The following is a 20,964-nucleotide window of genomic DNA, read 5'->3' as shown; positions in this document are numbered from 1 at the left end:
ATTAATAACCTCAGGATGCCTGTGTGACCGGTCTCCAGGAGTCAAATTCACAGCACTCCGCATCAGCACTCTGTGCTGTGCAGACCTGGACTAAGAACGTGTGCCCTGGGTGAGCAGGGGCTGGGAGCCGAGCCTCCTGCAAAGTGCCCAGAGGAGGGACGTGGAGACCATCCTGCCATCCCGCTGCAGCAGGGCCCTGGGAAAGGGGTGTGTATATGTGTCTGAGCCTGGCACTGGGAGCCTGAGGTGAGTTCTTCTAACAGCAAAATAACAACCCCAGAGCCTAGAGAGAAGAGGACAAGGGCAGAAATGGAGCTAGAAGGTAGAGACCAGCCTCACACTGCAGCCTGGGGACAGGAAAGCAGTGCTGGAAAGTTTGCTGCAGATTGGTGGGGAGGAACTGTGCTGCAGAGCACAGCCCAGTTGCAGGAAAGCTGTGTTTCTTGCCCCAGCTCTGTGCCTGGGATAGTAGTTGGGTGCAAGACCATGGTAGCCTCTCTCTTTGGAGTCTCTGAATGATCTATCATCCTGGCTTAGCCAGGGGACAACTGAATACTGCAGGATTCCTGTCCTGCCTGGGATTCCCTCTCCTCCCCTGGGCTCAGTGAGCACTATAGGTTCCCCTGGCCCTGAGCCTGCCTGGGAATCAGTGAAGGATTAGAGAGAGGACACAGCAGGTTTCCTTCAATCTCACCCTGGGATTATTGTGTTGTGTTAACAGAGCTCCACCCCTAGTGGGATGACCTCTCCCCACCTACTGCTGGGAGTTCATATTTCAGGCAGGCAGATTTCTCTCCCTTTTCCCACTCTAAAAATTCCCAGTCCCTCCCCCACCCAGGTATCCTGGCAGCATCATGCCTGTCCTGTCAAACAGCACCCTCCCCTTTTTATATAGCTAAACAGATGTCTGGCTGCTCAGAGGAGAATGCATAGTGCATGCTTTACACTGCACCTGCTGACACTTTATTTGGGAATATACCATGGTTGGCACTTTTATGATGTGAACTTCATGGAGATGCTATCAATAGAAAGTAAACCCTGGAAATCAGGAAGAAAACCTAACCCAGGAGAATACCATACTTGCCAAGAGCAAACAGAGCTGGTCTGGTCTGGCTGAGCTGCTATTAGCACAGGAGTCAATCAGCTGTCTGGCCACCTCTCAAAAGCATGTTCCAAAAGCAAAACAAAAAAATGGAGAAGTACTGAGAAATATCTGCATGGCAAAATATGTGCCACAGACATTGCCTAAATTCTTAGGGCACTTGTTTCTTTGTTTTTGTGTTTAACATAGCTCTCAATTTAAAGGATGCAGTTCTGAATCCCAGTGCAAAATGGCAAAGGGGACAAATGACATAATTAGGCTTTCCAGCCAGCTGACTTTTGCAATTTGAAGCTGAAGTCCCTGGAGCTGTGCCAGTTTATAATATCAGCCTAGGATCTGACCCCTAGAAGTTGTTTGTGCCACCTTCACCACCATGCAGGACTGAGGGTGGAGGAAGGTTTGAAATGGATTTGCAGGGCTTTCTTTTCTGCTCTCTCAGCCTTGTAGTTCAAACCTCTCCCCCTAAGGGAGACAAGGACAAGATGATGTGTGAAATCAAGTCCCCCAAACCTGAAGGGTCTGTGATAAACTGAATAAATAAGACACAAGTGTAGGTGACTTCAAAGCATGGGGGCTTTTTCGTCTAGCCTGCTTGCCACTTGTTTCCTTTGTTTAGCTCTTTTGGAGTGGATCACCTACAGTGGTAAAAGACCAGGTCCATTATGGAAAGAAAGATCTCGGCAGCTTGTCATCTGCTCAGTTTTTGAGGGACAGTTCTAACTTTATTAGGACTATCCTATGTTCCACCATCTAAGCTTCCATGTTATTCAAATGTTCAAAGTATCTTCTCCTGGGCAGATACCCCAGCATCATTACAAGCAGATGATCTCCCACCACCTAATGATATTTACATAGCGTTGTAGCAATTTTATGTTGCCATGGTGTGATGTTGCAATATGACTTTTTGTCATTGTTTGCTAAAACAATAACAGGCATGGTGTAGCACAGTGCTTTAACACTGTGATGTTACAGTGCGGTGTCTTGGTGAGGCAAGATTATGTTATAACAGGATGCTTACTTTGCCATATGTTGGCATATTGTGTCTTGATATTAAGCAACCACAAAGACATCATTACAGCTTGACATGGAAGATGATTTTTTTTAGCAGTTACTCCACAGGTAAGGGTTTGGAGAAGAATCTGGATATGAAACAAGGGCTGCGTGCTTCATCGCAAAGCAGAGGCAGAATACTTGGTTCCATTGTGTTGCTCTAGTTTTCCAGTGTCTCATTCTCTATTTCCTTGTCTCCTTAGACTGAAAGAGAGATTCCTTTGTTGTAATGCCCCTGGCAGGAACTCCTGCTCCCATCAAGAGGAAAAAGTCCACTAAACTAATTGGGAAACTAAGTGAAGAAGGTAAGATGCACATATCTCCCAGAAATTCCTGTTGGTAGGTTTCAGTGAGACATAAAATTACAACTCCAAGATAGAGCATTTGCTCACCTCTGTATCTAGGAAGGTGACACCTGGGAGGTAACAGAACGGTCACATTCCTAACAATGCCCATTGCACAAATGCACCAACTCTGTGGGTGCTCTGGGACTCAAGCACCCACCAAAAAAATTAGCAGGTGGTCAGCACCCACTGAGCCATGCTTGCAGATGTTAAAAAACAAACAAACTATGCTTTACCGGAAGAAGCAGTAGGTTACTTCAAATGAGCTCTGCAGAGTCTGTAGAGATCAGGCACTTCAGTGGAGCTTTTTGGCATTTTTAATCAGCTATTAGAAAAAAAGCCCCGCTAAAGCACCCGATGTTTACAGATGCTTCAGAGCTGGCTTGAAGTAATGCACTGCATCTTCTGGGCATGTGCAGGGCTCGGCACTTGAACACACTGAGTTAAAAGTAAAGTGCCGTTTTGGTTTTTTTGTTTGTTTTTTTACATCTGTAAGCACCCATTGGCAAAAAACAAAGTTGGCACCTATGCTGTTGCAGGTAGCATCCTGTGTTTTCCACTTACTGCTGGCCTCTATTTGGTGCTCTGCAGGTCTGAATTAGCCCTTCAAAGGAGACTGCTAGATGATGAATGGGATGGGAAAGGGTAAGGAAGCATGACATATGGGCTGGAAAGAGTCCTGGAAGCATGTTGTTCCTGTCCTTCCTTGGAGTCTAATAGGTGAACATGACCTGCAGTGCCCAGGCCAGTAGGTAGGCCCTCCTACATGATTTGTTAGATGCCAGCATATAACCGTACCATATTTTATTAGTCTTCCCTCCACAGGGGTTAAGTAATCCCTCTGGGCCAAACTCTAAGATGAATCATTGGCTACTATGGAGTTACTACAGTGGAGTTACACCAGATTTAAATCATGGTAAATGAGAGCATAACGTGACTGCTTAGCCATGCCTGTGTACTTGTCCCTTTAATGAGCTATGCAGCTGTACAGATCCCTCAGTCATTATCTGTGGCCCTCATTTGCTTTTCTTCTGTAGAGTAGAAGCTCCTTGATTCTGGCACTCACTAGTCATAGGGTCAAGTTCTTCATCTGAGATAAATGAGGGGGAATGCAAGCCTGTGTCCTGCAGGACTGGAGGTACTTTTCCTTCAGCACTGTCTGTGCACATTGGAGTGGATAACATGGAAGTAGCAGAGACACACCCTTTTTATCCAAGGTTTCCATAGAATTGCAAAGCAAGTAACTGGTTGTTATTCCTTCCTCAGCTCTCAAAGAGGATCTCTGGAATCTGCTCTGCTAGGGAGAATGGGGCTAAGAGCACTATTATATAGCCTTTCAGGTTCATCCCTAAAGCCCTGTATTCACACCAACAAGCAAATATGGCCCTGTGTCTATAACAGTGCTCCTTTTAACTAGCTGTGTATCCAAATACATCCTATGTTCAGGAGAAAGGTTCTCTCTCCTTGGTTGGGGAATGGTGCTGTATGAAGCTGGCTTGTTGAGGAAAGAATCCTTTCAGGGATTTTGCTCATGTGTCAGAATTTGTCCAAAGGATGCAGGGTTCAGCATGCCATCCTTGTCAATGACTCTTAAGGGCAGGAAAACAGTCACCTGTCTTTGTGGTGTAGCCACCTGATCTGTCACTATTACTATAAGCTGCTGTAACTCCACTGAAATGAATGGAATACAAAAACCAGGCATTCAATCTAAGTTTATTGCCATGTCAGTAAGAGTTAAAAGTAACTAACAGAGTTTAAAAAGAGGACTCTCTCTTGCTTAGGGTAGATAAAGAAGGTCTAAAAAGCTTGTATTTATGTTTAAACCCTACATTTCTTCTGCTTAGCCTGTCCCTGGAAAGGGCTAATGGGATTGCAATACAAGGGACTGGAGGCTAATGAAAGGTGAAGAATTGGTTAAGGGAGGGCCCTAGCCTCAGTTTTAGCTAGGCTGTAGTGCAGGACCTAGCACAGAATGAAAGGCAGCCTAGCATGGAGTGAATGAAGGGAAACTGCCCCTTTCATTTATCCAGGGGACTCAGCAGATCTGTAACTAGATAAGAGCTGCCAATCAGGAAAGTCCTAATGGCATCATGACCAACTGCAAAATACAGCAGAGATCATTTTAAAACAAAAATAAACTCTATAATTAACTACAGGGAATTATTTTTCAGGCATGCTCATGAATTAAATCTCAGCCATTTGCATGGCTGCCTCTTAGGGCTTATTCCAGTGGTGTCCCAGTTTTGTCCTTGCTTCTTGCTTGTCATCATTGTTTAAAAGTGTAAATGGCTTTCAAGTGAACAGACCTCAGAGCAGTGGACAATTCAGGTAACTGAAAAATGGGGTGTGTCTGCAGTAGTAATGCTTTACCATACACGCATCCAGATGTATTTTGAACGGGAATTAGGGTAACTTGCTTTGATAGATGTCCAGAAAACCATCAGGAAAAGGAAATCTGTGTAGGCCTGTTCTATTACTGGAACCTTTCTAATGTAGACAATGCTTGACTTGTGCATGGGTGCTGGGGAATAAGAGAACAGAGAGCATGCTAAGGTGCACCTTCTGGTATGTTTTTTAGTCATGCCACAGGAAGGGTCCAAGCTGAACCTGGGGAAGAAGATCAGCATCCCCAGGGATGTGATGCTAGAAGAGCTCTCTCTCCTCACCAACAAAGGATCAAAGATGTTCAAACTACGTCAGCTGCGGGTGGAGAAATTCATATATGAGAATAACCCTGATGTCTTCACTGACAGTTCAGTGGTAGGTCAGAGAGTGCAACCACAGCTGGTTCATTACATATGGGAATAGGTGGGAAAGTTGAATTGCTCTGCTTTTGCCTTGGGAACGGGAAGAATCCTTATGATGTGGAGTCTATTGGTGAGAAGTGTGGGGGAAGGCCATGATTGCAAACAAGCTCAAAGAGTGACACTCCTTTGTGTCTCAGCATTAGTTTCCTTCAGGGCACATTGGGGACCCATTAATGAAGCAATGTCAGTAAAACTCAAATGGGGAGAATTATAAATGCTATAGATTGCCAGAGCTGTTTACCAATAAGTACATGAGTGTTGATTGTTTTAATCATTGCATTTCCCTTCTCCCACCAGGAATAAGTGCTTCATTCAGACCTGAATTCAGACCCCTGGGTTCTGTTCCATTTTCACTGTAGGCCATGGTATTTTTCATTCTTCTTTGTCTTAGGCTTCAGTTCACTTTTGAGAGAATATCCATGAAGTAAAATTCAGGTACAGGCCTCTAGCTGCCAACACTGTAGTTATTCGGTGATGTTTAATGGGAACTTCTGGGTAGAGCAGTAAGCCTAACATCCTACTTTATTTTCACTATTGTTTTTTCTTGTCCATAACAGTGCAGAAAGTCAGGCACATCCAGTTTCTCCTACCCCAAACTAAGTTTGTTATTTAAGCTTAAAAATTGAGGCTAGTCTTTTCTCTTTTTCACCAAAGATTTCTACCACCCTCCCCCCATTTCAGGAGTTTGAATTACTGAAGCAGCAGAAAAACAAAATTGCAAATGCTGACTCAATATCTCCTTCCCCTGTCTGTTCCTTAAAGCTTTAGTTTCTTCTCATCAGCCCAGTTGTTCTCCAATCCAAAGGGTCTTAACTTAGGGAGGTAACAAACCCCCTCCCCCCCCAAAAAAACCCCCACTAAATCAAAATAGAGGGTTCAGAGCAATCCACTTGTACTGGACTGGAGTGCAAGAAACCACCAAGCTAAGCCACAAACTAAGAGCAGACTGTCAGAAAATAGAGATCTAAATTAGAGTCAGGAGCAAAGGAAGTAGAAATCAGGATCCATCAAGTCATTTTGGATCAAAACACATCCAGGCTTGAGTCTGGAGCAAGAAATCAGCCAACAGAACCCAGAAACAACAACCAAAACCTAGGCAGAAAGATTTATATCCTACTGAGTAACCTAGCAGTTACTGAAAGAAATTAAAAAAATTAGGAAGCCATACCCATATAGGCACCTGGGGCCAGCTGTAAATTATTAGGCTGCTGGAAGCCAGGCCCACTCAGGTAACCAGGGCCAGCTAGGGCAACTTAGCTGGCTTGCTGCCCTAGTTTCTGACACTAAAGCAGAAAATAAAGGGACTTTTTCACCTTATCAAGAGCAATTTGGGGAGCAGGATTTGGAGAAAATTAAACTGAAGGAGAAAGAGTCTATTAAACAATAAGCAGGAATATTGAATAGGGTAGCTTTGTGTGTACTCCTGACGTCAGGAGCAAAGGAGGTGGAAACCAGGATCCATCAACTCCTGCTTCCACCCCCTTTGCTCCTGAAGATGGGGTCATAGAGGATGAAGCTAGACTGTTCAAAAGAGGATGGAGCTAACCTGTTCTCAGTGATGGCAGATGACAGAACAAGGAGAAACAGTTTCAAGTTGCAGCAAAGGAAGTTTAGGTTAGATATTAGGAATAATTTCCTCACTAGGAGGGTAGTAAAATACTGGAACATGTTACTCAGAGTGGTGATGGAATCTCCATCCTTGGAGGTTTTCAAGACCTGAGTAGACAAAGCTTTGGCTGGGATGATCTAGTTGGGGATGGTTCTGCTATGCTACATGGGGTTCCACAAACTAGGGTGAGGCTCAATGCTGGGGAGCCTTTGGCTAGTTTGTCTCAGGTTTGTCTCTAGTGGGTTATGGAATAGAGAAAATCCCACACAACTTACTGATTCGTTTGATGCACTGGCTGGGGGAGTAGTTAGTTGATTGCACAATTTCACAATGATTACACACTTAATTCACACAACACAATTTTATTTTAAAATTCTTTGCTACACATATAACACTGCTTAGCTTTAAGAAATACCACAAACATTAAGAACACAATAACTACATATATCAGAAACAATGCTCTAAATGTACTTCTTTAAAACAATTACAATTCAAAGTTAAATTTGAATCTATACTATTATTTTCATAATATACTTACAATCCTAGAATTCCGAGAAGCCAAACACCTAAATATGCTTTCATTCCTCAGTAGTACAATTTAATGGGTTGGCCTCAGTAGTACGGTTCAATGGGCTCGCCTCCGCAATACGGTTCAATGGGCTGGCCTCAATACCGATAGGACTAAGTCCCCTTCCTTCAGTCCCTTTTGGGTGCTCTGCGGCTTCAGCGTGAACTAAGAGATTCATGTTCACGGAGAGGGTGGTTCAGGTGATCAGTCTGAACCGGCCTGCACTTGCGATTCTTCCTTCGTTGTTCTGCAAGTGAGGTTACCTCCAAATTGGGACAGTAGGTTACAGTTTTTATTGAGGGAGTTGCCGTCTTGGGCCCCTCCTACAGTTTAACAGATTCTTTTGCTTGGCAATCAGTTTCTTTTCTTGACCATTTTAATTACTTTGGGGAATTTCCATATCACTGAATTGACTTTTATTTCCAATCTTTTAAAAGGCTCCTAGGGTTTGATTTCTCAAAATGTGGGATGTTTGCTTAAGGGTCATTTTTAGGGTAACTTTGTTAAAGGCCTCTAAAGATAAAATTCAAGAGTTAAGACTTTGAGCAAAGTCAGGACCTTCTGCACATAGACCAAAACAATGGCCTAGATAAGAAGATGAATCTTGTCTTCCTAAACTGGCTAATGGGCAACTATTACAAACATTCAAACTATTTCATTCAATATGACAAGTTTGTCCATCCATACAGTGTTCTACTGCCCAGATGTACTGTGCCATTAATTTCTGTGCTTTGAACTTCTTGGATGGCTGGTGCCAGAAAAGTGCTCAACATTGGTACAAATATTTGGCAGCCCCTGGAAGATGTTTAGTGAAAAAAAAAAAAATAGCTGACCCAACAGCTTTAAGCAAGCTACTACTGCTTCAAAACTCTTTCTCCAACTGGCCAGTTGATGCACTGAAGTTTGCAGCAGGGATAAGAGAAATGAGAAAGGCTCAGAGACCCCAAATAAACATAAGGCTCACAAGGTGTGACAGAAACAATGAGGCCTCATATTAGATTTCAGAATTCCCATGCAGGTCTCATAGGAGAACTGAGCTGGGGGAATGAATGGCTGAAACCCAATTTTCAAAATATGAGTGTGTCTATTTCTAGGTACCCAACTTGAAAAAAGCAAGGGTAATGAAATGTGACACAGAAGGCATTTCGAGTGGGGCACCCAGAAACCCGAGGCACCCAAAAGTAGAAAATATTTTTAGCAGTGTGTGCCTCTGAACCAAGGACCGCTTGGTGAGAATGACTGTATCCCAAAGATGGGAGGACTTTGCACTATATTTTATGCATTAAGTACTGCATTTTTACAGCACACACTTTTTATAGAGGATCCTGTTCACTGTATGAAAACAAATCTGTACTCTCCCATGGTGAGAAAGGAATTTAGCTAAGAAACCCATTTGCCTGTGTGTAGTGTCTTTCTTGGTAGGGATACTATTGAAATGATGCTGGAAATGCTTCTGTGAGGAAAGGTATTTGGGGTTAAAGATGATCCCAGAAACTCTGAAATGTCCTTCTTGGCCTCACTACAATGGAATAATGAAAGTGCCTCAAACTGGAGCTGTTTTCTATTTAAAAATCTACTGTGACTCCATTTCAGATGCACCTTTTTCCGGACAAGTACAGATAATCACTGTCTGCTGTCTTTTACAGGCAGGGTTCAATCTGTTTTACCAGCCCCAGTCAGGACTAGATTAATAGGATCAGGAACATAACTGTTATCATCCAATGGTTGCTTGGTGTGAATCAAGTCTGTTGGGCTCTCTCCATTATTTTAATAGATGTGTCTTCATTACAAAATCCATCACCACAGCTGTCACTAATTAGCACCCTTTTTGGCAGCTTAATCAGAGGGACTGAAAGCTGAATGGGAAACAAGGACCAAACTATTTTCTTCCATGCAGATGTTTTGTTGGAGCAGGCATGGGGGGGTTGTGTGCAGACAGTTTATGCTACTACCACCCGTGCTCTGATTACCTTTTCCCAAGTTTGCAATACAGCAGCTGTCACCAAATTAATTTGATCAAGACTTTTTGGGCTCTAATATTTCTATGATTCTATCTTCTCATCCCTCCCTTTCTCCATCTCCAGCCTGGGGAAGGACATGAAAGGAAGGCTCTCATAGAGCGGAATGAAAAGGAGCTGAGGTTTGCAGTGAAGGAGCAAAGTGTTTTTACTGCTGCCTTAAACTACTCTCCTACTGCCATTCATTTTCTTGTCCTGTGTGCCCGTCCACGAAGGAGACCCTGTGTCAAAGTGCAGTGTTCCACAACCTGAACAATGTTTCCTTTGTACTTAGGCTGGTGGATTTCTGAGCCTTCCTTCCAGGAAATTCCCAAATCATACTTAGAAAAAGGAAGGGGTAGGTTGGGACACCATAAGGGGATCTCCTTGTTCCTTAAACAGAAGCTTTACCAGGTTGGTAACTTGACGTAAGAAACAGGACAAAGGGAAAGGTTTTTAAAAATAAACACGTGCTGTATAAGGGTTCCTGGAGCAGCTAGTGCTGGAGCCATAAACTTTCTACACAAGGTAGGAAATCTTAGCATTCCCTGATTCATCCTCTCCTCCTGCTCTTTCTGAACAATCACACCAGATAATCACACCACTCTCCCTGACTTGGAAAAGGTTTTCATTTAGGCTTTGGGTACTGTGTACATATAAATGTCAGATGTCCCCATGCTGGAGTGTACACTTGGTAGGAAAAGAAAGCACCAAGTGCTGGTCCCACTCAGCTGAAAGCCTTGTCTCTAGAAAACCAGTCAAGATGATTTGCTTGCAGGAGACCATCCAAGAAGAGTTTAGTCTGTTATCTTCATAGAAGTATAGGGTTGGAAGGGACCTCAGGAAGCATCTAGCCCAAGCCCTGCACAAATGCAGGATGTGCTGTTCCTGAAATAGCCACAGGACAGAATGGTTAGTCTGATGTCCTGTTCACATTACGTATGAGAGATATCCAGGCTCCCTGGGAAAGGTTAGGGCAGATAATGGGAGTGAAACATCTTGTCTATTCCTAGTTTTGCTACTGACTCACTGTGTGAATTTGGTCTCTCTCTGAACTTCAGCTTTGCCATGTGTGCAATGCAGATGATGCCTACCTCATCGGCATAGCACTGAGAGGCTTAATATGTCACCGTGTCTGCTAAGTACTTTGTGATACTGTCTCCCTATGTATATGCTGCAGCCTGGGGAGGCAGGGAAGTGCTATCCCCAATTTACAGAGGATCTGAGGTGCAGGGCAGATTTATTAGTGACTAACTGAAGTTCTAGATCTCATGGATTTCAGTTTGCTCTTCAGCCATTGGACCATCTTTCCTACCCTTAGCTAGAAAGCGCTACAGAAAAAGAAGTGATCTTTTTCTGTTGATAAAATGCAACCTGTTTCTAGGTGTGTAGGTAACAGCTGAGAGGGAGACTACTTGGTTCTGCTGTTTTCCCTTCAGCTCTTTACACCTAACAGCTCTTTAGATCCAAAAACAAAGCAAGTTAAAGGCCTCTATACACCTTGATGGCAGGGGTCTGGTAGTCGAGCTATTAAAGTGTCTTGCTACAGTTTGAGGCATGAGCTTGAACCCTGCTCTAGCCTTGTGCTGAAGGCTGGTACCTGGTCAGCCAGGCTGGGGAATTGCACATGATTTTTTGTGTTGCCTCTTTTCCCTAACTATCCCTGTCACTCCTTTGTGTGGTGTTGGTTATAGAATTCGCCACATTTTCACCACACTAACCCTACAGGCTGTTCAGCTTGGACCTTTGACTTTTTATGACACCTTTATGGCTCTATTGGTTTCTTAATACAGCTATAGTGAGAAGAAAATCCCTATTTCTAAAACAGGGGTGTCAAGCATGGCTTGCAGGCTGGATCTGGTCAATGGAGATGGGCCATCCAAACCATGAGGCTTCCCAGAGGGTGGGGTGGACAGCATTCACTCCTGCAGCTACCAGAGCTACTGTGTCAGCAGGATCAGCACCTGGGGGGATAACTATGCTGTCATTTGCCCCGCTGCTAAATATCCCATTTGGGATCCCCCCTGGGACACAGTTCTGCAGCAGTGACACTAACTCCTGGATGCTGGCCCTGTTGCCAAGTTTCTGGGTTGAGATCCTTAGAGACACTAATCTGTGGCTACAGGGTAAGTGGCAGCAGCATTAATTTCTGCCTCTGCCAGCACCTAGGGGGTTAATGCTACTGCCACTTGCCCCACAGCCAAAAGTAGGTTCTACTGTGGTGGAGCACTGCTAGAAGTCTTTTCGACCCCAAGAGACTATGAATAGAGACTCATTCTCCTTTCGATCCAGGAGTGGTGGGCAGAGCAGTCAAGGGGAAAGTATGCATGTGCAGAGGAAACCAGTCTTAACTCAGCAATTCTGGGATCCACTAGTGAAGCAGTGTGAGATATCTCAGGACTCAATGGACACGGGGACTCAGTTCTATCATCCAAGAAAATGGTAGTGGGCTGACACAAAATATACACGTGATTTGTATAATTCTATTTCATGCTTCTACAGCTGTTTTCACCCAAGTACTTCAAAGTGATTTTCTAAGTTGGATAAATCACATAACTACATAGATAAGGAAATGGAGGCAATAAGAGGCAGTGTGACTTGCCCAAGATCAAATAGTAAGTTTTTGGCAGAGCCAAGACATAGGAACCAGGAGTCCAGTGCTGCCCTAATGTTGGACCACGGTGCTTCCCAAGGGAGCGTAAAGTGTTACTGGAATAAAACATCCTGAAATGTCTGAACATCTGTGATCAGTCTTACGCCCTTCTCTCTTTATATAAACACAGCACTGCTTTAAGGGAGTGCAGCTTCCAGGGGAGGATTCCGGAGCACCCTCTCTTGCAGAAAGAACTATGCGCTCTTTCGTGTGCTCTCACCATATGTTTGATAAACCAAACTTTAAATCTCCATGGCCCAAAATAAAGGTGTACTTGGATGGCTGCTGCAGAGTGGAGGGAGCAACAGTAACTTCAGACATTGAGCATTTGGGAAGCTCTTCATCAGGGAGTGGAAATAGAAACACATTTGGTCGCCTCAATCATTCCCTATAGGGAACAGCAAGAAGCCGACAGGGAGCACATGGTGTCCCCTCGCAGGCACCACCCTCAATGACATCAGGCCCTTGGGATCCTTCAAACTCTTAGTTCCATGAGAGGATCATTTTTCACCACCCGTTTCTCCTGAGGCACATATGGCAGTGCTGGAGGATTAGGAACCCTTCCTGCATAGGCACTCAGCCCCCTGAAGGGTCAGACCCTTAGCCAGGGAAAGCCTTTTCAAAGACACATAAATTCAATCTGCTCAACCAGTCGTGAGGACTGTGTGCATCTGCCCAAGCCAACAGCTGTTCTCTTAGAATATTTTTCATTAAATTTAGGGCTGTTGGGTAGACAGGCCTGGAGAACAGAGATCTCTATCCCACAGGGTAGTGCAGAGCAGGTGGGGGCTGAGCAAGTTTTCCAGCAGTAGTCCCACCCAAGGCTGAGAGAGGAATCCAGTCTTCATTCTCAGTTTGCTCCTTGGCTTTTGGCCTGGACTGCCCATAAGGGGACTGAGCCACCCAGTTCCACCTATGGTTGATGTTCCTGTTCAAATCAAAGCCCTTTCCTCCCAGTTTTGGTTCTGGCTTGGGACTCTTCTTCCTTAGGCTCCTGCGTATTGTAGCCTGTAGCCTCAAACTTAAGGCTGGAGCTACCTTTCTGCACAAAGGAGGGAAATGATGCCAGAGACTTACTGAGAGATGAGACTTGTTCTGCATGTAGAAACTAAAATGTCTCAGCAAAGGAATCCTGTACCTATATATCTATTTTCCCCCATTTGTTGGAGTCCCTTACACTTATTGGAAAGGAAATAGGAAGCCCACCCATACTTCACAGAGGCTTCTCTCTCATTTAACAATATTATCACAAGTAATAAAAAGACAAGAAAACAATATCCATCAACATCTATACCTAGTACCGCTATGCCAGGACAAATTTCGTATTCTGGTACTACAGCTCATCATCCTGCTGATGTTTCAGGTACTTTTCTGTGAAAGAGCTGCAAGGAAAAACCTAGCATTCATAATATGAGGGGGAACTGACTGTGTGGTTCTATGGAATGGTACATACAGTAGTTGGATTTAGAGGCCAGACAGGTGAAATTGCTAAAATTGCTGCCTTATGGAGATCTTAAGTTGTAAATGCATGCAGTACCATGTGTTACCCCATTGAGAAGACCATCCTCCTACTTTTCCTCAATACCTACTTGTTCTACCTTTATAGCACTGAGCAACTCCCCAGGCATAGCTACACAAACAGACTTGCCAGCTTCTACGTACAGCCTAAGGCGTGAGAGATGAAACCTTCATGATCACAATTTTCTCCATCCTCAGTGTTTCCTGACATTCAGGGGAACCTTATCTTCCTTGTTCCTAAAATGGGAATGTCAATCAGGCAGAGACAGGAGACATTCCCTAAAGTCCCCCAGAGGCACCAACTCTGTCAGTTTAGCTCACAGATGGCTCAGTGCCTGAGCTGCAGCTTGCATGACCTACTGTGAAGCCCTGGACACTGTTGCTGAAGACAGAGTTATATCATTCTGTACAGAGCCTTGTGGGGTTTTCACTTCTTCTTGTCTATTTTTAGCTAACTGAGCAGCTGGCCTTGGAAGCTGGTTTACAGCCTGGAAAGACTGTCTTTGCTAAACTGTGCTAGGTGTAAGAGATATGTAAAATGCTTAACCCTTTACAGGGCTGTGGAGTTCACATTCAGATTTCCAGTTGGCTACATCTGGGGAACCTATACAGGCAGAATGGAACAAAGTTGCATTCAGCTTGGTGGCTTCTTCCATTACTGGTTCACACACCTATAGCCTATCTTCACACCCATATTAAAAGAACATATGTGAAACATTTACATGGATAATATAATTCATATTTTATATTTCATATGTCTATGAGGATACACTTAGTATGTGAGGAGCACATTGTTTTAGCACTTACATGAATCAAGTTCTGATCTTACATTCACTTAATACATAAAACACGTCTCATACATGACACAGCATGGGTATTTGCTTAAATCACTCTGTAGGGAAGCAGGGTGCTACTTTAGAACCACAGACATCCCCTCTTTACAGTGGGCTTTGAGTCCTTCTATCCCAGTCAAAGTCAGTGGAATTAAAGTGCTTAGAAGGATCAGGTCAATATCAAGAATAATAAACCCTGTACATGTATGACCACACTCCCTAGATCAAGTCCTTTTTTGGGATGACAGGATGCCTAGCCAGTAAGACCCGCTTTGTCTTTCTGATGGATGGAGGTTTCTCCCTTCCCTGACTGCTGACTAGAACTGGTTTCCTAAAGTCTATTAAGCTTATAATAAAAGCTTTTCCATTCCCTTACCCTCCTCTTGTGCAGGTTTTGGGTCTCAGTAAAGCCTCAGGGGTTCTTACAAACCAGCCTCTCCCTATGCTTTCTCAAACTGAATAGGGAACCTGCTAGGCAAAGCTGAAGGACTGCAAGTAAGAGGAGAACGTTTCACTTGCATGTTGCAAGGATGCTGGTCCTCACTTATACCATTAGATCCTGACTCTGAACTTTTTACTCCTGTTTTCTTTGTTACCATTCCTTGCCCTTCTCTCTCAGTCCCGACCCAAAAGACTGACTCCTTGCTTTGCCAGCACTGACTACCACCAGTTGCTCAGCCAATGTACCTCAGTTGTGGCTTGCACCTGCTTCTGCTCCCCCAAGCTTGCTCTTTCCTCTTTCTGTTAGTGCACCCTGCTCTAAACACTGGTTTCCTAGTTTTGGACACTCTTACCACTCAGAAAATGTACCACAGCCTTGCCCTGCAGGTCTCCCTGCTTGTTCCTTCTTCAGCCTCTAAAATAGGTCTGTTAATAGACCTCATAAAATGACCTTCAGTAGATCCTACTAATCCTTACCTATTCCTATATACAGAATGACCAATACTAAATTCTAGCACTGGTTTTTGTGATTTAGACTTGGGTCCAGTAGGAGCTAGGGACTTTTTGCACACGCTTTCTGAGCCCCACACAGCAGGCCCATAAATGGAACACGCTCAGTAAGAGTAATTTCTGCCCTTTTTTCTGTTTCTCCAGGATCACTTTCAGCGGTTCATCCCCTCCGTCGGAGGACATTATGGAGGAGAAGCTCATGGCTATTCACATGCCAGCGGGCGGATGGTGGGAGGAGTGACTACAGGGCAGTATGGGCCTAATAAGCTGCACTATCCCCCTGCCCCTCCTCCGAAACCTGGAAGCAAAGGTGGTGCTGGGGGCACTGGACCCGGTCATGCTGGAGGGCCAGCGGGCACTGGGGGAGGAGTGGATGGTGGAGGAGGTGACAGTGCTGGAAAAGGTCAGTAACTGTGCATGAAGAATGATGAGTGGGTAAGCCTGTTGGAACTTAGACTTAGCATTTTTAGGGATTGGTAATGGATTCAGCTAAAGAAAAATGTAACCTAAATCTTTTCAAAGCTTGGAAAAGTAGGATGGACTTTTGTTTGATGATTTTGCTCACATCAGTCTGTACTGCTTACTTTGACAAGACATGGTAATAATGAATTAATTCAGAACCAAGGAAGTTGTGGAAAAGCTCATGATTTTCTAAAGTTGACATGGGCAAGTATCACATATTGTCCACTGTGAGGTTTTACAGCTTCTTCTGAAACGTCCCATATTGATTGCTCCTGGAGGCAGGATGCTGGACTGGCTGGTCCATTGGTCCAATTTAACATGATACTCTGTATATACCACATAAATGACCCTGGTTCTCAGATCAAAGAAACATAACTACATCCACAGAAGTTTAATATAGGCTTAACCAAGAAAATATAAGCAAAACCACCATCAAGGCTTAACCACCAAAATTTTTTGAGCGTTACCCATGAGTAATTACTATTCTGTTGTGGCTACTGACATTTGTTCAATATTTTCACTGACTATGTGATGAACAGTACTTTACATTGAATTCAGTCTTTAGTTAATTTGATCCTCTATTTAGTTTGGCCAGAAACTTCTGGAGGCAAAACCTTAACATTCTCTCTTCATCATAAACCATGTAAGGAGGTGATACTGAATTATAATTTAGAGCCTAGCAAGGGAAAGTTGCTATTTAGGGTGATCCTAAGGGATTTTGATGTCCAACAGAGGCAGAGTACTATAGGAACTATACTGAATTAGGCATCCAACTCCATTAAACAGCTCTAATAAGTCTTTAAAGTCTCAGTCTGTAATAAGGAAGAATCTAAATTTGATTTTAGATCAGGTCCAGCTTCGGCAGTTCTACATTGGTCTGTGAAAAAAGGATTTGTATAGAAGCCTTCTTCTCCAAACTTGCATATTCCAGTCTATCATTGTCATATAGCTGCAGACAAGAGAGAGGGAAAGAGGTTTCAAATCCTCACCATGGCTTTGGCTGCAGAAGCAGGTCCCAATTTTTTGTTTCTTTTATCCTTAGGGATCAATTTACTTCTAAACACTGATATTTTTTCTATCCTCTTCACAAGGAAAAGGGCTAGAAATTAACTTCTGTTTTAAAACGAAAGAGGGAAGTCATCTTTATACTTGTAATTCCCTCAAATCAGGGCAGCCTGGGGAACAAAATGGATTGACAAAGCTGGCTCTTGATAAGATGGAAAACAAATGAGCCAAGGAAAGAAGATCTATAGATAAAAGAAAAGGTTTACAGATAAAAGCTGTGCTATGCAGATTATAAGCACTGATGTTTTCTGTATAAGGTACAATGGTTACTCTGGCAGTCACAGGAATAACTTCATTAATCCATTATTTCATTTTGATCTGATCCAAACAGGACTCTACTAGAAAAACAAATTATTTGTACTTCTTAGGTTCGTGTCATCTAAAGATATTAACAGCTCTACAAATAATACATAACCAAAACCCTGCTGGGTAGGTAAAGTCACTTAGCAGATAAAATGGAAGCATGCAGAGGCAAAGTGACTTACCTGAGGTCACCCTGGTTATTTAATAGGCAAACCAGGAATAGAGCTAGATGTCCTGACTACTTTCCCTCCTATGAGAATGGATGGGCTGAGGGATGGTTGTTCCTTCCTGAGGGAAGAAGGAACTTGTTCAACCTCAACACCCAGGTGGCACACTGAAGAGTTCAACACTTTCTGCCTGCCCAGAAAGAGGAGTTTTGAAAGGACTTGCATAGGCTGTGGTTGAGGCAAGCCAAGTCGGTGACCTTTCTACTGTTTACTGTACATTTCTCTTCACCTAAACTTAACCAGAAAAAAGCTGACTTGGCTTCTTAAAGGTGCAGACCTTGTGATGCAGTGGCCATCCCAAGGTAGAACTTTTATACCTTGGAGGCAAAGGTAAAACTTCCATTTGCTTTACTGGGGCTTGGACTTAGCCCTTTGTCTTTTTCTGCTAATGGAAAAGGGATATCATGCAAAATGCAAAAATATGAGTCTTCTGACAATTCAAGAAACTAATTAAGAGCATTTCTGTAATCAGACAGCTTTCACAAGCTACCCTGTCATAGCAAATCCACCCTCTTCCAAACCGGTGTGGGTAATCCATTTCTAATTAACTATAATAACAAAACTAAGAAGCAAAGTCAGAGGTACTGAGTAGATTGGATGGCTGGCAGTATTCTCTACCCCATATAAGGTTCTGTTGCTGTCCTGCAGAGCTCAAGATGGGACTGGAGGCCATCTTCCATGTCCTGGAAGATCACTGCTGTTGATACAATACCATGCCATAGGGCTGAATTCAATTCAAAGTTAACTTCCCAATGTACGTTCTAAAAAAGCCTCATATATCAGTGTCTCTCAGGTTTTGGCTAATGGTGCATGTCTGTGAATGGGAAAAATTTGCCAGGAGATAACTTCTCTTAAGATGTAGTCTCTCTTATATCCTAGCTCTTGATTTGTGATTTGCAGGCTCAGTGGCTTTACTTTCAATATCAAAGGTATGGAAAAGCCATTTGTCATATGTACATCTAACAATCAAAGTACTCTTTTTTTTCCCTGTTTGCAGATGGCAGAGCAGATGAAAAGTCAGGAGATGGGAAGAAAGTCTCCATCTTTAAAACCTACATATCCCCATGGGAACGAGCCATAGGAATCACCCCCCAGGAGAAAAGTCAGTTCACCATTGACTTGTTGTCTTATGGTGCCAGACCCGATTTCCCCCATTACAAGTCCTTTAACAGGTAAGGGCACTTGGGTTTGGTCCAGGATATCCTGGCATGAGCATTAGGATATTTTGGGATGTGGCCACTGTACCTGAAGCAGTATAAATGAGTCTTAGTCACAGATTGGAGGTTGGACTAGATGCCATACAGAGGTTGGACTAGATGACCTCCTGAGGTCTCTTCCAACCCTAATTTTCTATGATTCAAATTTTTTATGCTATGCTGCTTGTACCAGCTTCTTGCGGAGGGAATAGCTGGAGGCCTACAAAGATGAGATCAGTCTTACTGAAATATATCTAGCAGAGACACTTTTAGATCAGATAGCAGAAGCCCATGTTCTGGAAGATGTTGTTCTTATTTCAGTGCCCCCTTCTCCAGAGTACATATTGTAAGATTGAGTTGGCTGTAATAGCATATCTATGTCTATAATTAAGCACTTATTACGGCAGTCATTTGCAGAGCTCTGTAAAGATTATTCTTTTCAAGGCTAACAGACAGAATCTCTACAATCCTACATTTAAGAATCCTTTCATGACCAATAAGAGTATTACAACTATTTCTAGAGATGCAACAGCAGCTTTCTCTGCATTTCTAAATTTTATCACACAGTCCACATCTGTGTTGCTACAGTATGTGGTGTCTTGCCTTAGGCCAGAGAATGAAAGAGGCTCTGCATAGCTTAGAACCCAGGACTTACCTGGTCCACTCCTATGCTATTACTACTGCATCAAAGTCTCTACTCTATAAGTTTATGGAGCTACTGATAGCTGTGGCATTGATTTGGCTGTGTGCTAATGGACCAGTACCTACAAACAGAAAGAGCATATTTTGATGCTGTTGTGGAATTTTGAAGGGATCTTTGTATGGCTGGATTATATGTTGCCCTCTGGGTAATTTCATTGGAAAGTGACATCTGCTGTTATCACTCTGACACATCTACCCATACTACTGGGTCTCCATAGAATCGTGGAAAAGTTGGCCTAGAAGGGAACTCCAGAGGTCTAGTCCAGTGGTTCTCAACCTTTTTTGGACCAGGACTCATTTGTAAACATCTGGCGAGTCCTGACCCAGTGACCCGCACTCCCGACCCACTACCTCCCCCACCCCCGTGTGTGGAGCAGGGGGTGGGTGTGTGGGGTGGGGAGTCATGGGGGACCCCAGGAAGCCCCAAGCAGCCCCTTGCAAACTGGAACTCTGACAGCCTGCAAGGGAAAAGTCATGGTTTCCCACATTTTTCTCCTTTTAAAAGGAGAATCCGTTTTTAAAGTTGATCCATTTTGAAGTTTTTTGCAACCCTTTCATATATTCTTGTAACCCAATTTTGGGTTGTGACCCACAGGCTGAGAAACACCGATCTAGTCCAACAATTCATTGATAAAAATTAAATTTCAGTAACTAATTATTTTCTAAACCACAGCCTGCTTGCTGACTATTTGTCCCATTCTCCCAGAACTGCCATGCCTTACGGTGGCTACGAGAAGGCAGTCAAGCTGATGACCTTCCAGATGCCTGAGTTTGATGCTGGTCCTTTGGTGCCAGAGCCTGTCATTGTCTACAGCCAAGATATCAACAACAGACCCTCCTTCAACAGGACCCCTGTGCCCTGGTTGGGGTCAGGAGAACCGAATGAGTACACTATTGAGGTCAACGTGCCACTGGAAGGTGAAACAGAGGAGCTATAAACCCCTCCCTCCTTCTGTTCTTCCTTCCTTCCTCTCAACCCTCCTGACTTGCAAGCTCATAATTGTGGGGAGATGGAAAACACACCTCCAATCCCAGGAATCTCTACTTTGCCCCTAGGCCAGACAAGTTTTCACTAGGTTCTAAACTGATCTTTGCTGTGATGTTTATCTGTAACAGAAGCAGATAAAGGGAAAAGACTAAAAGAGAAAAAGAGTGAGCGAGCATGAGTGATGGCTTTTTACCTACCCAGGCAAGACAAGGCAACTCTAGGAAATGGCCTTTGTGTAGAGACACTGAATGCTGCCTGCCTGCTCCATATTAAACCTGTTCTGTCACTTGTTCATAATCAATAAAGCACCTAAATAAAACAAAACAGTCTCTTTTTTCTGTTCCAATTTTGGAAAAAGCTGCTGCACGAGCTATGTTGGGAGTAGTTATACCAACATAAAAACAGCTGCCCCTGAGGAATGAGTTAAGGGCCACAAATACAAAGATACTACTAGCACCAATAAGGTGGATACGAAAGATGATCTTGGCACCTGCTGACTGCGCCAGTGGTGCTGATCTTGAAGGTCATACAAAAGCTACAGCTAGCACAGAATGTGCATGAATTAGCAACAAAGAGCACATTACACTAA

At 43.6% G+C, this 20,964-nt stretch overlaps 1 protein-coding gene across 1 annotated transcript; it reads left to right on the top strand.

Moving 5' to 3' along the window:
• Positions 1 to 30: 30 nt before the first annotated feature.
• MYOZ1 (myozenin 1) lies at positions 31 to 20,679 on the top strand. The gene is made up of 6 exons (XM_006262961.4): positions 31 to 246; positions 2,356 to 2,457; positions 5,075 to 5,256; positions 15,577 to 15,835; positions 18,487 to 18,661; positions 20,094 to 20,679. The coding sequence occupies exons 2-6, from the start codon at positions 2,382 to 2,384 to the stop codon at positions 20,323 to 20,325; spliced, it is 924 nt and encodes a 307-aa protein (XP_006263023.1). The 5' UTR covers positions 31 to 246; positions 2,356 to 2,381; the 3' UTR covers positions 20,326 to 20,679.
• The last annotated feature ends 285 nt before the right edge of the window (positions 20,680 to 20,964 follow it).

Source organism: Alligator mississippiensis, chromosome 6, assembly GCF_030867095.1.
Source record: "Alligator mississippiensis isolate rAllMis1 chromosome 6, rAllMis1, whole genome shotgun sequence".
Taxonomy (NCBI): Eukaryota; Metazoa; Chordata; order Crocodylia; family Alligatoridae; genus Alligator; species Alligator mississippiensis.
The sequence above is the reverse complement of the archived record's forward strand: the minus strand, read 5'-3'. Positions and strand labels throughout refer to the sequence as shown.